Source organism: Microtus ochrogaster, linkage group LG8 (genome assembly GCF_000317375.1).
Source record: "Microtus ochrogaster isolate Prairie Vole_2 linkage group LG8, MicOch1.0, whole genome shotgun sequence".
Taxonomy (NCBI): Eukaryota; Metazoa; Chordata; class Mammalia; order Rodentia; family Cricetidae; genus Microtus; species Microtus ochrogaster.
In genome coordinates, this window is record NC_022033.1 from 3,692,061 (window position 1) to 3,707,374 (window position 15,314).

Sequence of the window (15,314 nt, forward strand, 5' to 3'; positions counted from 1 at the left end):
GATCACACATGTGTCACCTGTTCAGCTCCCTTGCATGCCTGCTCACATGTGTCACCTGCTCAGCTCCCTTGCATGCCCGCTCACACATGTGTCACCTGCTCAGCTCCCTTGCATGCCTGCTCACACATGTGTCACCTGTTCAGCACTTGCACACTTCAGCTGGCAGTGCCAGGTGGAAGTAGAAACTGTGTAAAAGTCAGAAGTCCAGCTTCTCTCCAACGTCTCCCATCCCAACCCCTTCTGGGGCAACAGGACAGTATCCGGGTGCCCTGGTTCTCACCACTCATTGGCACACACCGGACACTGACACAGAACTCTGTCCTCCTTTGTTGGAGACTGCAGACCCTCAGGCCCTGAATTTTCTGTGACCCCCCTGCCTGCCGGAGTAAACAACGTGTTTTCCTATGTTTGCAGCTGCTCTGAGCACGAGACCCTCATGCGCTCCTGATGGCAGAGGAGTGGTTTCTGGTGGGTTTGCAGCTGAAAAATCCTGAGAGCTAGGGCGTGGTCAAGGAGAGCACTATATAATCTTCCCTGGACACAATAAAGGGGGAATTCTTGTTTCAAGGACGCCCCCCCCCGTGTGTGTGTGTGTGTGTGTGTGTGTGTGTGTGTGTTTCAATCTCCAGCCCCTTGCCTGACTTGCGAACCATCGTGTGGTACACAGGTGTTACAGTACAGGGTGACCTGAACACTCCTTCCTGCACTGACATGGCTGATACCTGCCAGGGTGGAAGCCCCTCTTTATACCCCAGAAGAGTATCTCCTGCCCACTATCTATGAGAGGCCCAGAGGAACCCAGCCCATGGAAGACAGGTCCAAAAAACAATCACCTAGGGGCTCACATCTGGTACTTTTCAGAAAGGGCTAACTGTCCCTCTAGTGCCCTCCCAGGTGTCCAGGAGGATGTCCAAACAGCTGCTCCTCCATCCCTCCTGCTGCAGTCCACAGGCAGGTCCTGCTCAGACAGACACAAGGCGCCCAGGCTCGCCATGTCTCTCCATACTATTCCCACGTCAGTATCCATCCAGGCAAGAAGTCTGATGCAAGCTGTGTGTGCCACTGCTTTGTTGTTCTTGTTGTGTGTATGTGCGTGTGTGCAGATGTGTGTGCAAGTGTGTGTCATCCAGACATCAACATCAGGTCTCTTCCTCGATTGTTCTCTGCTCCACAGTTTTGGAGAGCAAGATCTCTCATTGAACCTGGAGTTCACGGGATGATTAGCCAGAGAACCCAGGGGTCCTACTGTCTCCAGCTCCCCAACGCTGGAATTATAGACACACACTACTGTGCCAGGCTGGAGGTCTGAACTCAGGTCCTCATAATCAAATAGCAACCATGTCACTGATGGAGCTTAAAATATTTCTCTGTGCATTCTGGGCCTTTGTCCCAAATACAGCAGGTATTGGGTGATGACGCTCTCACAGAGGTTGGCTGAGCTCAGAGGAGGGCTCCGGATTCTCTGCACACGAGCACAAGCCAGTCTCTCTCCTGGGCCAGCTTTGGAAAGCAGCTAGGACTGTGAGAAGCAGCCTGGTCCTGGGAGGCCTCTTGACAGTCGGTAGCAGGGGCTCACGAAGGTATGAGCATTACAGAGAATCATCTGGACGAAGCCACATCTGCCATTCACTCTGAAATCCGGTTCTGGTAGCAGCTCCTTGGCCTCTCCGCACCCTGAATTCTGTCACAAGGCCATGGTCAGCTCCCTAGCCACGTGAACACCTCTCAGAATCTCCGCTGAACACCTGGGCAGCATCTCGTCATGTTCACACCGGGAAGTCATGGTGGACAGTAAACAGGAGGACAGAGTAAAGAGTACATAATAACAAGGGGGTGGAAGTCCCTTCGCAGTGACCACAGGGAGCATGCGTGAAAACTAATGCTGCTGAAGTAAGGACACTATGTACAGAGGTAAAAGACAAGCCAGAGGTCATGAAACAGTCCCATGCAGGCAAGATTCAAACCCAGACCTAATTAATGCTCCTAGGGAACCAGTTAGGGAAAGGTGAACACGGTGGAAGGCAATGCCCAGGCGACACACGGAAAGCTCCCTCAAGCAATCCAGGAATGCAAATGACAGCAACAAAATCCACCTTTCTTCTGGGGGATTGGCAAAATTTCCAAATGGGAGCCTCTCACTTCCCGAGTGGAAGATTACTAGGATCCTGCGGCAGGGCAGGGCCCCATGGGAACTGTCGGGCAGTGGGGTGCAGAACATCGTATCAGGCCATTGTGCCCTCACCCTGAGGAGGGGCGCTGCACTTAGGACACACCTCACATTGTGGCATGGTGGCTGCCCAGGCTGCAGGCTCCCTGCCTACATCAGACCACAACCTCTGGCCATCTCATTGTTAAGATGACAGAACCTGGAATATTCTAGAGCAAATTAGACAGAACCTGCTAACACAGACAAAAATCCAAAGCACACTGCTGCCGCATGACAACTGCTTCAGAACAATGTGCCATGCGATGACGAATCTTCATGCTGCTTCCAGGCAGCGACGGAGCATGTTTTCCACGGACAGCTTCAAGCTCGGGGTGAGAAAACAAGACTGGCCCTAACTGCAGCTGCTTCCGGGAGACAGTGAGGGGTGGGGGGAGGTTTGAGGTTTATTTATGCTTTCCTGGAGGCTGCATTGGTAACACACACGCACCTCCCTGTTTGGGCACAAAGTCCTAGGACCTGTAGAGGAGGACACGGTACCCATTCACCCAACAGCTACTTGCCGAGTACCAACTGCAGCCAGGCCTGTTCTCTGGAGTTAGACTCTCCCTTACCCCTTGAAACAAAAAGGGGACAATCGGGCTGGGCAGATGACCCCAGGCAAGTGTGAACACCTGAGTCTGAATCTCCAGTATCCAAAGCCAGACGACATTGCGTTCATGCCTATTCTATACATTCCTGTCAGCCCAGAGCTCCTGTGGAAGGGCAAGTGGACAGAGGCAGGAGAAGCCCAGTGCCTCACAGGCCAGCTTAAATCAGCAGAAAAAGCGGGAAAAACCCTGTCTTGAGCAAGGTGGGAGTTACCCTCTGACCTCCACACCACACCGTATCATACGTGTGTTTGCATACGCACACGTGAATGCAAATGTGCACACCACCCAGAGAAGAACTCATCAACTCAGTCACAGGCCAAGTTGTCAACCAGACAGTGGTCCTTAAGAGAGGAGCAGGAACGTGCACACAGTGCCGTGGGACAAGGGTCTGTACCCTGTCCGTTGTCTTCTAAGAAAACGCTGATTGGCCAGTAGCTAGGCAGGAAGTAGAGGCGGGTGATAAGAACAGGAGGATTCTGGGAAGAGGGAAGTTTCAGTCTGCAGTCGTCATCCAGACACAGAGGAAGCAAGATGTGACTGCCTCGCCGAAAAAAGGTACCAAGCCCACGTGGCTAACACAGACAAGCATTATGGGCTAATATAAGTTATAAGAGTTAATAAGAAGCCCGAGCTAATAGGCCAAGCAGTTTATAATTAATGTAGACCTCTGTGTGTTTATTCAGGACAAAATGGATGTGGGACCTGGTAGGACAGAAATCTCAGCCAACACACACAGGCTTAGGGTAGGAAGATGTAGAAATCCTGAAAGTCCCTGGCTTAGAAGGGATGTGTGTGTTCCAAAACATGCCCTGAGGAGAGAGTCAGAAGAGACAGGGAGACCTTCACTGTGCCTGGATGTCAGAAGCCATGACTGTGTTCTGCCTCCAGGCACATACCTGTTAGGGCACATACCTGTTATGTGGGCCAGGTGAGCACAGGTGTGTGGCCCTGCCCTGCCAAGAAACAACTGGAGAGTGGACAGAGCTGGAGGAGCCTGCAGCCACCTCCAACCATCTCGTCATCTCCTGGTCCCCTACAGATGATGTCTCAGCCCTGGCTATGAAGAGGACATAGTGCCATCCCCAGCCTGGAGGAGGCCTGTGAATTGAGCTTCAGAGGTCCAGCCCTCCCTGCTTCCTAGCAATGGCAGCTGGTCCATGAGCACAGGCACTGGATGCTGGCAGAAGTCTGTAGCCCAGGCTCTGGATTTCCAGCTTCAAGAACAGACAGACCAGTGACCCTTTGCTTCCAAGGTCTCAACCACTGCACTCACTCCGCCAGAAAAGCCTGCTGTGTTCAGCTGGTTGTTGTTAAAATTTCAAAAGAACTGGGCAGCCCAGATCCTCTGTGGATCCTGGGAGCTACTGACTTTGTGAAGCCCTGCTCAGCCCTGAACTGAGCAGAGACAGCAAAACAAAGCATTAGGTTTCAGTGCTTTCCGTGGTCCCTCGGGCCACCACTTTCAATGAGCCTTGGCTGGGATACATCCTGATACCATCAATCATGCCTTTCCTTCCAAAAAAAAAAAAAATTAAAGTCATTTGGTACAGAAATAGTCCAGAACGAGCCAGCGCTTCCCAGGCAGACAGGGAAGGTCGCAGAACTAGTGGCCAATGTGCTCCTAAAATGCAGGGGACTTTAAGCCACCACCAAGCAGCCACAAGTCAGAAATCAGTACACAAAGCATGAGAGAGAGGCTCCAAGGCTGCTCTCTGCATCCAGAAGAGAGAGGTCCGGAGACATTCTCCAGGCCTGCTCATCAAAGCGACGGAAGAACCACAGCTTACAGCCTGGTCCCGGGAGTGTCTTCCACAGCTGAACTGGGCATCTGGACTCCAGTCCCCTCAACCACAGAACAGCAATGCAATGCAGAAACCCAGAAACCGTCGCCCTCTCTGCCCCAGTCCCTCCCCACAAGTGACCTCTGTCAAGGGCCAGCCCCATCTGCTGAGTCTCAGCCTGGAGCCTCCAGACCAGCTCTGGCCCCATCTCCAGGATTTTTGGCAGGGCCTCTGCACAGTAAGCCTTCACACTGGGCTTACTTTGTCCCTTACCATCCTCACCATCCTTCCTGCCCCCTGCCAAGCCTTCCACCAATCCATGACAGGCACCACCAGTCACTGGAGCTCAGGCACAGAGGAACAGAGCATTCTGGACATGGGACACCAAGCCAACAGCTCCCATCAGCTCCTACCATGAGTAGGTTTCAGAATGTCCCACCTTCCAGAATCCTGGAGACACCCCAAGAGGCTGCTGCCATATTCCAGCCGGGCTGAGCACTCTCTCCTCAGCCTCATGCCTGCCAGCAGCTTGGGACTGCACATAAAAGATGCAAGTGGCTTAGCCAGAACCTGAAGCCACTGCCCAAGGATCCCAAACTCAACTTTATCCACGCCCGTTGCCCAGAGCTCCGAAGTCTCCAGGATGCTCCCCAGCAGACTGGGTACCACACACAGCAGTTCCGTTAGGGATGCTTCCTTCCACCCTCTGCAGCGGCCTAACATCTGGATCCATGTCTACAGCGCAGTTCAGGGTAATTCGTGTCTTCTGACCCACTGACTCCATATCCCCCCTCTCTTTGCCAACAGTGGGTCAACGACGGCCTAGCCCTGCCAGGGCCAAAGCCTGGGCGGAGGCCTCAGAGCTATTTTTAAGATGTGATGGCTGGAAGGCACACGTGGAACAGGTGAGGTGTTGTATGAGTAGGTGGGCAGCTCACACACCACAGCTCCAAACACGCTGCCCTGTAGAAGGGCTTCACAAGTCAAGTCCTCAAACCCAGCCCTGTGCCACCCTGTGCAGCTGATGCCCAAGTGCCTCAGAACAGGGGCGGGAGCCTCCAGACACAGGAACACCCCAGAAGGAAGCTCACTCCCTGCTGGGGGCCGGGTACCTCACTAAACATGGGCGAATGCTCAGAATTTGGAGGCCTACAATCAGCAGTGGAATGTTTCCATCCCCTCTGCTGGGCGCCCAGTCCTCTGCTCACTGACTTAATACAGACGCCCGAACGCTGGGCCCTGAGTAGAGGGTGTCCAACGACCCCAGCATCTCCACAGTACCTGGCTTCTCTCAGCATTGCTTTGCTACTGTCTCTAGGTTTCCCAACTCCGTGCTAGCACAACTATCAGATGACGGAGAGGAGGGGGCTCTGGCCCGAAAGAGCTTCAGGGACTCAGCCGCTCAGAGAGCTTGGGCTTCCACGTTGTAGACGCCGAAATGCTCACAGCAGGTGAGGGCAGAAGTGCCCTTCCTGGTCTAAACCAGTTTCCTGACTAATCATGTCCCAGATCACCTGAGGCGCTGCTTGCTTGAAAATTCAGGTTCTAGGTGCCTGAAGCAGCTGGCCTGGGGTGAGGCCCCCCGGGAATGCTGGGCAAAGTCGACTGGGAAGCCTTGGTCTCACTCTCCTCCCTGGGACACCACAGTCCTCCCACCACCGCGATCCTGAGCCAAGGCCACGGAGGACACGCATACTCCTGGTCTGGTCAGCAGGGAACCTGTGCTCCTGCTCATCTCCTGTGCCTCTTCCCTGGAGCAGGTGAGACTCTGGTCATATGCTTTCCTTCAGGACTCCCACCCCCACCGTCTCTGGCCAGTTCTTCAATGGCAGCTGAACTCGCCCCAGGGTTCCAGGACCAGGTGTCTGCCCTGCAGGGGGCGAGGCGCGGGGAGCCAGCCTACGAGAAATGCCGCACTCACGGAGCTCTTACTGGGTAACTAGCGCTGTACCCCTGCGAGCACAGCACCGAGATGAATCGCCCCCATTTCACAGAGGTGGAAACCGAGGCATGGTGAGGTCACGTGCCTGCCAGGTGCACTGGGGCACTTGTGCCATCAGAGGGGAGATTCCAAATCCGAGATGAGATCACAGGAACCCAACGCCAACTCTCCTGCCAACAGTACCCATTGCCCTTGTTTAGGGACAGATCCCTGAGACTGCTGCAGGAGGCAGCAGGACGCGCCCGTGCTGTGGCCGGGGCGCAGCGGGCATCCTGACTGTGCGCAGCAGTCAAGGGCAGCATAGGGAGACTCCGAGGAGGTGGCCCAGCCCCACGTGCGCCCGGGACCCCAGGTCCCCTTCGCACTTACCTTGCGCCAAGCCTTGGGCGGCGGCGGCGTCCTGGGGCCCTAAGGCGCGCAGCAGCGAGCGCAGAGGCGCGGGCCAGCGGGCGTGCCCCCTGCCTTGGCCACGCATCTCCCTGAAGGCCAGGGGCTTGCGGTTCCGGGCTGCGTCCGCCCCTCCAAGCACAGTGTTAGAGCCCGGGGCCCGGGAGGCGCTGGCGGGGCGGGGCGGGACTGGAGCGGGGGCGGCGCCGCCTTGTGAGGCTCGGCCCCTTCTCCGGGCGGAGGCGCAGAGGGGGCTCAGCTGTGACCTTGACCTCCTGGACACAGCCCAGAGTGCTGGTGGGAACCTTGACACAGAGAGTCCAGGACAACCCGGGAATCGCTCACAACCAGTGGGTCGGGAGGTGAACACCGGGTTAATTACGTTAGGGCAGCTGTATGTCCTGGACAAGGCTCTTGACCTCTCTGGGATATCCTAGACTGGCCACCTGCAGTATGACTGCTGTAAGATGCGGGAGCTATCACTGTTCTTCTAGCAGAACCCATATTCGCCTTTGTTATAAAATAGAGCTGTTGTTTTTCTACCGAGCACTGCACGAGGAAAGCCCTGCCACCATGGGCCAACTCTAAAATAGACTGCACTCCTGCCCAGTACCTCCCTGCATCACACAAGTCCAAGTTCTCCCTCTGACCATAGCCCCTGGGGTGGAACCTCAGAGTTCCTAGCTGACTCTCCTGAGCTCAGGGTTCAAAACCCAATCTTGCCTTAGGGGGATCCCTGGCAGATCCTCCAGAGAGGCCCGGGAAGCCCTCATTCTGAGCCACATCAACAGCACACTGCCCCGTCTCCGGGAGCTTTTATGTGCAGCTCTGTGGCTCTCTGCTTATCTATCCCCAGCAAGGCAGGGACGTGTAGGCTCCGCTGCACCCTTAAGGAGGCGCTGAGCCACGTAACTGGTGGCCTAGGTGGCCCACCCACCCGCACTTTCTAAGGAGCCCGGACCCAAAGCTCTGGGTTCTGTCATCTTCAGCCTCAGAACTTTTAACTACGTAACTATTCTCAGTGGGCACTAGATGGCGCTGTAGGAAACAGTCTTCAAGTCGATGGCGCGCTTGCTGCTGGGCTCACCAAGCCTCTGTGGAAACGCTCCTGGGCAGGAGCTTTGTTTTGGCCCCTGCTCCGCTCCCTCTTCCTGTTTCTGTCTCCACCGAGGCTCAGGGGAGTGGAGCAACTTTCATGCTCCGGTGAACTCCTGCTTACACAGTGCCCCTTTCTTCCCGTCTTTCCTTCAGCTTGGGTGTTTGGGTTTCCCTGTGCACAGAGCAGTCATTTGCCTGCACATCAGTCCTGTCTGCTACTGGGCTGGGTTTTAAAGAAAAACTCTAGCAGAGATGAAATAGCCAAATTGACAAAATCAGAAATGAAAAGGGGACGTAACAACAGACACTGAAGAAATCCAGAGTATCATTAGGTCATATTTTGAAAACCTGTACTCCAGCAAATTGGAAAACCTAAAAGAAATGGACAATTTTCTCAATAGATACCATATACCAAAATTAAATCAAGATCAGATAAATAATTTAAATAGACCTATAACCCTTAAGGAAGTAGATGTGGTCATTGAAAGTCTCCCAACCCCAAAAAGTCCAAGGCCAGATGGTTTTAGTGCAGAATTCTGCCTGATTTTCTTTTTTAAAAAATATTTACTTATTACGTATGCAATATTCTGTCTGTATATGTGCCTACAGGCAGAAGAGGGCACCAGATCTCATTACAGATGGTTGTGAGCCACCATGTGGTTGCTGGGAATTCAACTCAGGACCTTTGGAAGAGTAGGCAATGCTCTTAACCACTGAGCCATCTCTCCAGCCCCCTGCCTGATTTTCAAAAAAGAACTAACACCAATACTTCTCAAATTAGCCTACAAAATAGAAACAGAAGGAACATTGCCAAATTCATTTCATGAGGCCATAGTTACCGAGATACTCAAACAGCACAAAGACCCAACAAAGAAAGAGAATTACAGACCAATCTTCCTCATGAACATGACACAAAAATACTCAATAAAATACTGGCAAACCAAATCCAAGAATACATCAGAAAAATCATCCACCATGCCTCGTGGTGGTGCGCCTTTAATCCCAGCACTTGGGAGACAGAGGCTTGGCTCTGCTTCTCTTTTATACTGATTCAATTTTGTGTGGCCCAGGGTGGCCTAAAACTCCTAGAGATTTGTCTGCCTGTGCCTCCTGAGTGCTGGGATTAAAGGTGTGTGCCACCACTGCCTGGCCTCTATGGCTAACTAGTGTGGCTAGCTCTGCACTCTGATCTTCAGGCAAGCTTTATTTGTTAAAGTACAAAGTATCACCACAGGGCAGTTTATAAAAACATATGCTCCCCACTTCTGATTAGGAGAGTCTATCTTACATGGTCACCTAGGTCTTGGTTTTCCCTCTGCTGGGACCCCACAGACCTTGTTATGAGAGACTCTGTCTCCCTAATCTATTTTCTGTCTTTCTTTGCTGCTCATTATCTGTATTTCTCAATATTGCTTTTTTTCTCTGTCTCTATCTCTCTGTCTTTCTCTCCCCCTCCCACTACCCAATACCTCTGTGTGTATGCATCTTTCTGCACGAAGCTCCAGATCTCTCTGCATCTCTGTCTGATCTTGTGTGTGTGTGTGTGTGTGTGTGTGTGTGTGTGTGTGTGTGTGTGTGTGTGGTGTTGATGTGGAGACCAGAGGACACCCACATGGTGTCATTTACAGGAAGTATTGCCTTTTCTGTTGAGGCCAAGTCTCTTGCACACTTGGAGCTCCCCTCCCTGCCTCCCGGGCACTGGGGTTAGAAAGTCACTGCCACAGCTGACTTCTTCTGGGGATTAAACTCATGCTTGGTAGGCAAACACTTTGCTGACCGAGTCATTGTGGAGAAGAAATCCAATTTCCCGTGGTCATCTGGATCTGTTACCTCTCCTAACACAGTTATTCCTTTCTTGGCCTGTTAGTTTATGGACATTAGAAACCCAAAGTGACCAGGGCGAAGTCTGAGTTTCCAGTTCAGGGGAATGTTTGTTGTGGCTTCTAGCAGGAACACTCTTCTCTCTGGAACCAAAACTTAGGGTTGTGGATCAGGAAGAAAAATTTTCCTAGTAGGCCACAAGGGGCAACAGCGAGCAGAACTGTTCCCTTTCCCACCCCTTGATTCTGGAACCCAGCAATCCTGACTCTGGCTAAAACAGTAACATATCATGGACACCGATTCATCTAAACCGCTTTTGGGTGGGCTACTCAGTCTAGGGGTTGTAACCCACCCTGCAGTCAGGTATTCCAGGGTCCCAGAGAGGCACTATCTGGAAGATATGAGCTAGGAGACAAGAAGGAGGCTAAGCTGGGGTTCCTGTCAAAGCCTCCGTTTATTAGAGATGGGGTACAGCTTATATAGGGTAAGGAGTTGGGGGGTGGGCACAGGGGCCTGGGCTCTTGCCTCGTGGTTCACGTTGGTCACATGGGCCAGGAAGTCACAACTAGGAGATGACACACCTAGTTCTCTAGATAGTTTGGAATGTGGGGTGGGTTCCTCGAACAGATAGCTCTCCATTAACAGCCAATTTGGGTGTGGGGTAGGCTCTGTCAATAGAACGATTCTTAACACAATTAGGGGTGTGGGGTTCTCTGCAGACTCCCCAGGGTGATGGTTCCTGCAATAATCCTAGGAGGAAATTGGCTCCTGACAGATTCAAAGCATATACTGCCTTCTGGAGAACCCTGCCCAGCCCTCTCTGCTGCCTTCACCTAACTGGCATGGCAACTGTGTCTTTCAAAAGACCGTTCCATCTTCCTACTAGGCCACTTGTTTCAGGATGGTGGGCAACGTGGAAAGACCAGTGGATTCCATGATTGTGGGCTACTGTCCAACTTCTCTGGCTGTGATGTGAGCTCCCTGGTCAGAAGCAATACTATGTGGAATATCATGTTCATGGATAAGTCACTATGTAAGTTCATGAATGGTGATTTTGGCAGAAGTATTACATGCCAGAAAGGCAAATCCATACAAAGAATAAGTACCTATTCCGGTAAGCACTAAGCACTTTTCCTTCCATAGAGGAAGTGTCCAATGTTGTCAACCTAGCACCAGGTTGCTGACTGGTCACCCTGGGGTTTGGTGTCATATCTGGGGTCCAGTATTGGTCTTTGCTGTTGGCAGATCTGGCACTCAGCAGCTGCTGGAACCAGGTCATCCTTGGTGAATGAAAGCCTGTTGTGGGATATTTGATCACACGGTGAATCCCAAGATTGCATTAATTAAATAAAATCAATTTTGGGCCAAGAGGTGGATCCAGGAATCAGTGGACAGCAAGTCCAGTGATGTGGGATGTCCTTCTGTATATGTGTTGGTATTATTGGTTAATGAATAAAGCTGTTTTGACCAATGACTTAGCAGAGTAAAGTCAGGAAGAAAATCCAGAGATATATATAGAGAATAGGCAGAGACGAGCAGATGCTATGTAGCTGCCAAAGGAGAAAGACACCAGAATCTTACTGGTAGGCCACAGCTTCATGGTGATATGCAGATTAATAGAAATGGGTTAATTTAAGATGTAAGAGCTAGCTAGAAATATACCTAAGCCATTGGACAAGCAGTGTTGTAATTAATAAAGTTTCTGTGTGATTATTTGGGTCTAAGCAGCAGAAAATGAACATGAAGTCTCCTTTTACAATGGAGAGTCAGATGGAGTCTGAAAAATGGAGAGAGAAATGCACAGAAAACTGTAGGGAAGGACTTTGAGGTTGGTGGGGTTGGTTTGTTTGTTTGGGGATGGTGAAGAGGAGTTGGCTTTCTGAGACACAGACTGAGGACAAAGTCCTGGTTGCTCCTCTACCTCCCTGAGATAGCAGCTTTTTACCCCAAATTCTGACTTCCAAGTCTTTATTGGTAAAATCCTAAGACTGATATTTAGTGTAAAAACATTTTGCTGCTGGGCAGTGGTGGTGCACAAATTTAATCCCAGCACTCAGGAGGCAGAAGCAGGTGGATCTCCATGAGTTTGAGGCAAGCCTGGTCTACAGAGCAAGTTCCAGGACAGGCTCCAAAGCCACACAGAAAAACCCTGTCTCAAAAAACCCAACCAAAACCAAAACAACAACAACAACAACAAAACCCAACAACAAAAAAAAAATGGGTATTTTTTTTTTAATTTTCCTGCAAAGACAAGAACAGAACCCTGCCCCAACCCGTGTGAGGTTTCCTTACAACCTATAGGATTGTCACCTATGTGGATGAGCTGTCATTTCTCTTTATCATGAGGTTTCTCCTTTTCAAACCATATCTTGATTAATTCTGATGGTATCCATAGCTTTTCTTCTCCTGTAGAAACAAGAGCGAAACCCGTTCCCCAATGTAGCGCATCTCCTGGTTTCCATTCTGAGCTCAACACATCCTTGAAGTACACCAGTGATTTAATTCAGAAGTATTTTCTATTGTCCAATGTCTCTCTGTATGTAGCTGTTGTTTCTTTCTCATTAGCATTAAGAAAATTCAAGGTTAATAAAGCATTATGCAATCTATTTCTGGGGATCTTTATCATCCCTTTCTGTTTGTTTAACATATCCCTTTTAGTTCTGTTTGATCTTTCTATAGCTGCCTGACTTGTAGAATTGTTTGGTATACCTGTGATATGCTTTATATTATAATAAGCAAAAAATCTGTTTCATTTTCTTAGACACATATGCTAGACCATTATCTGTCTTTATTTGTGCAGGCATACCCATGATGTCGATAACTTCTAGTAAATGTGTAATTACTGAATCAGCCTTTTCTGAATTCAAAGCAGTTGCCCATTGAAAGCCTGAATAAACGTCAATGGTGTGGTGCACATATTTTAATTTTCCAAATTCTACAATATGGAACCCACCGTCTGCCAGATTTTATTTCTTTGAGTACCCTTTGGGTTACTTCCTGAAGGTAGTGGTGTTCAGTTGTATAAAGAATAAGCAGAAGCCAGGTGGTGGTGGCACACACATTTAATCCCAGGGAGGTAGAAGCAGGAAGATCTCTGTGAGTTCGAGGCCAGCCTGGTCTGCAGAGTGAGTTCCAGGACAACTAGAAATAGATAAAAACATCATCATTATCATTATCATCGTCATCATCATCATCATCATCATCATAAATAAACAAATAGGACATCTTCTTATAATTTCTTTGACTTGTTGCTCATGGCTGAGCATCTAGTTGCTCCTGTACCAGCTGTTCTAAAGCCTGCAGTTTTTCTTTTGTTAAAGGCCATTGCTTAAGCCACATAGGTTTCTTAGTTAACCATTTTAAAGGTAGGGCCATTGGTACGCTGAGAGGTTTTCAGTTGATGTTCTGTGTTTTCGTACAACCCAAATGGTTGGTGACTTTTTTTTAAATAGTATCTTATAATATCCTTCCTAGAAGCATGAGTTGGTTTATGGTCCATTTCTGAGACTGCAGGAATATTAATCTGGGTATTCCATTGCTGTAACAGATCGTGGCTCCATAGATTCACCACTATATTAGACACATACGGCTTCTGCCTTCCTCTCTGTCCTTCTGGCTCTATGCTTTCAACCCATCTCTTGTTTGTTCTACCTGAGATCAGGTTCCAGTTCCTAGGAATTGAACATCTGCCTCCTGAAGAGGCCAATTTTGATGTCAAGACTCTAGGGTAATAGTAGTTACATCTTTACTGGTGTCTAATAATCCTTTAATTATAATGTTATTTATTGGTAGTCTCAACTTTCGTCTTTGATCATTTATAGAAGTCTGACAAAATATATATTTTCTATTTTTTTTTGGATTTTTTTTTTTTTTGGTTTTTCGAGACAGGGGTTCTCTTTGGTTTTGGAGCCTGTCCTGGAACTAGCTCTTGTAGACCAGGCTGGTCTCGAACTCACAGAGATCCGCCTGCCTCTGCCTCCCGAGTGCTGGGATTAAAGGCGTGCGCCACCACCGCCCGGCTCTATTGGAATTTTTTATTCATCCTCCATGGTTATTCTATCATTCAGAGGAGTATTGTTTTTTTTTTTTTTTTAACAACAGGTACTGGATTTTCTAATCTTCCTGAGTTCTTTTGTTTAAACTTTCAGAACATACCTTGGCTGCTGATTGTGCCAAGGAAGGAATGACTTCTCATAAAATAAATATGTGACAAGATTCCTTCTTGCCATTAATGAGAGGGGGAGCAATAACATGGGGAAACCCAGTTAAAGGAGAATTCTGAGTATTGTGTAAGTTAAGACAATGAACCTGATGGAGAACTGTGCATGGTTCGGAGGCCACTGCCCATCACCGAGGAAGCCATGGCTGACTTCATGACAACACCAGCTTGAAGTGGGTGCTGAGACTCCTCACACAATGATAGACATTAGCAGGCAGAGAACAGACAGGAAGTGGGTTCAGGCTTATGATACCTCAAGTTCCACCCCCAATGATTCACTTCCACCAGGTAGGTTCCACAGCCTCCCAAGATAACACCAGCAGTTGGGGGCCAAGCAGTCAACCATGTGAGCCTATGGGAGACAGTTCACATCCTAACACAAATATCCATTCAAGAATACTGAGCTCGATTGCTTACTAAAGGGAGAAAAGTCACTTTGGGAAAGGGATATATTGTGTTCTTGCAAAATTCACATGCATGCAGGAGTGTGTGTGTGTGTGTGTGTGTGTGTGTGCACACACGTATGTGTGTATTGCGTGCATGTGCACATGTACATATCTTGTTGGTGTACATGCATACAGGTGCATATAGGAGCCAGAAAGACCTCAACTGTCTTCTTTAGGAGTAATTTTCCTTGTTTATCGAGACCGACTTTCTCACCAGCCTAGAACTTTCCTCGTAGGCGAGGTTGGCTGGCCCCTCTACCCAGTGATCTTGTTTCCACTTCTCCAGTGCTGAGATTACACACATACACCTCACCTGGATTTTTATGGGGGTCCTAGGGTTCAAACTCATCTCTTCATGCCTGCAAGGTAAGGTCTTTACCATCTCAACCACCTCCAAGTTGGTTCACTTGCATGTCTATGAGCAGGACAGCGTCCACACAACAGGTACTGTTCCACATTACCTGTGGAACTATGCAGTCTCCCTCAGACAGAATGGTCCAGAGACTCACCCCAAGCCTTTGGCATTCCTGGGCTCGCTCTCTCTCTCTCTCTCTCTCTCTCTCTCTCTCTCTCTCTCTCTTTCTCTCTCTCCCCTGAAGAAAGCGCGGTTGCCTAACTCGAGATGACACTGTGTTTTAGAGGCCAGCTCTTTCTCCAGATGGAGCCAAGTTAGGGATGCCTGCTGCTGCCCATCCATCTCTCTTTGTATCTTGGCCACCCAGGTCTTCATCTGCTGCCTCCTTCCTTTTCCTTCTTTTCTCTTCCTTGTTCACTCTTCTTTTTGCTTGAAATAAAGCACACAA

The 15,314-nt window shown here is 49.7% G+C and overlaps 1 protein-coding gene across 1 annotated transcript in view; it reads right to left on the reverse strand.

Annotated features, from left to right (window-relative positions):
- Phactr3 (phosphatase and actin regulator 3) overlaps positions 1 to 7,067 on the reverse strand; it is a 201,552-nt gene extending 194,485 nt beyond the window's left edge. Inside the window, exon 1 of the mRNA XM_005362767.3 lies at positions 6,910 to 7,067. Within this exon, the coding sequence (XP_005362824.1) occupies positions 6,910 to 7,015 (106 nt within the window). The 5' untranslated portion in view covers positions 7,016 to 7,067. The remainder of the gene's footprint in view (positions 1 to 6,909) is intronic.
- Between the last annotated feature and the right edge of the window lie 8,247 nt (positions 7,068 to 15,314).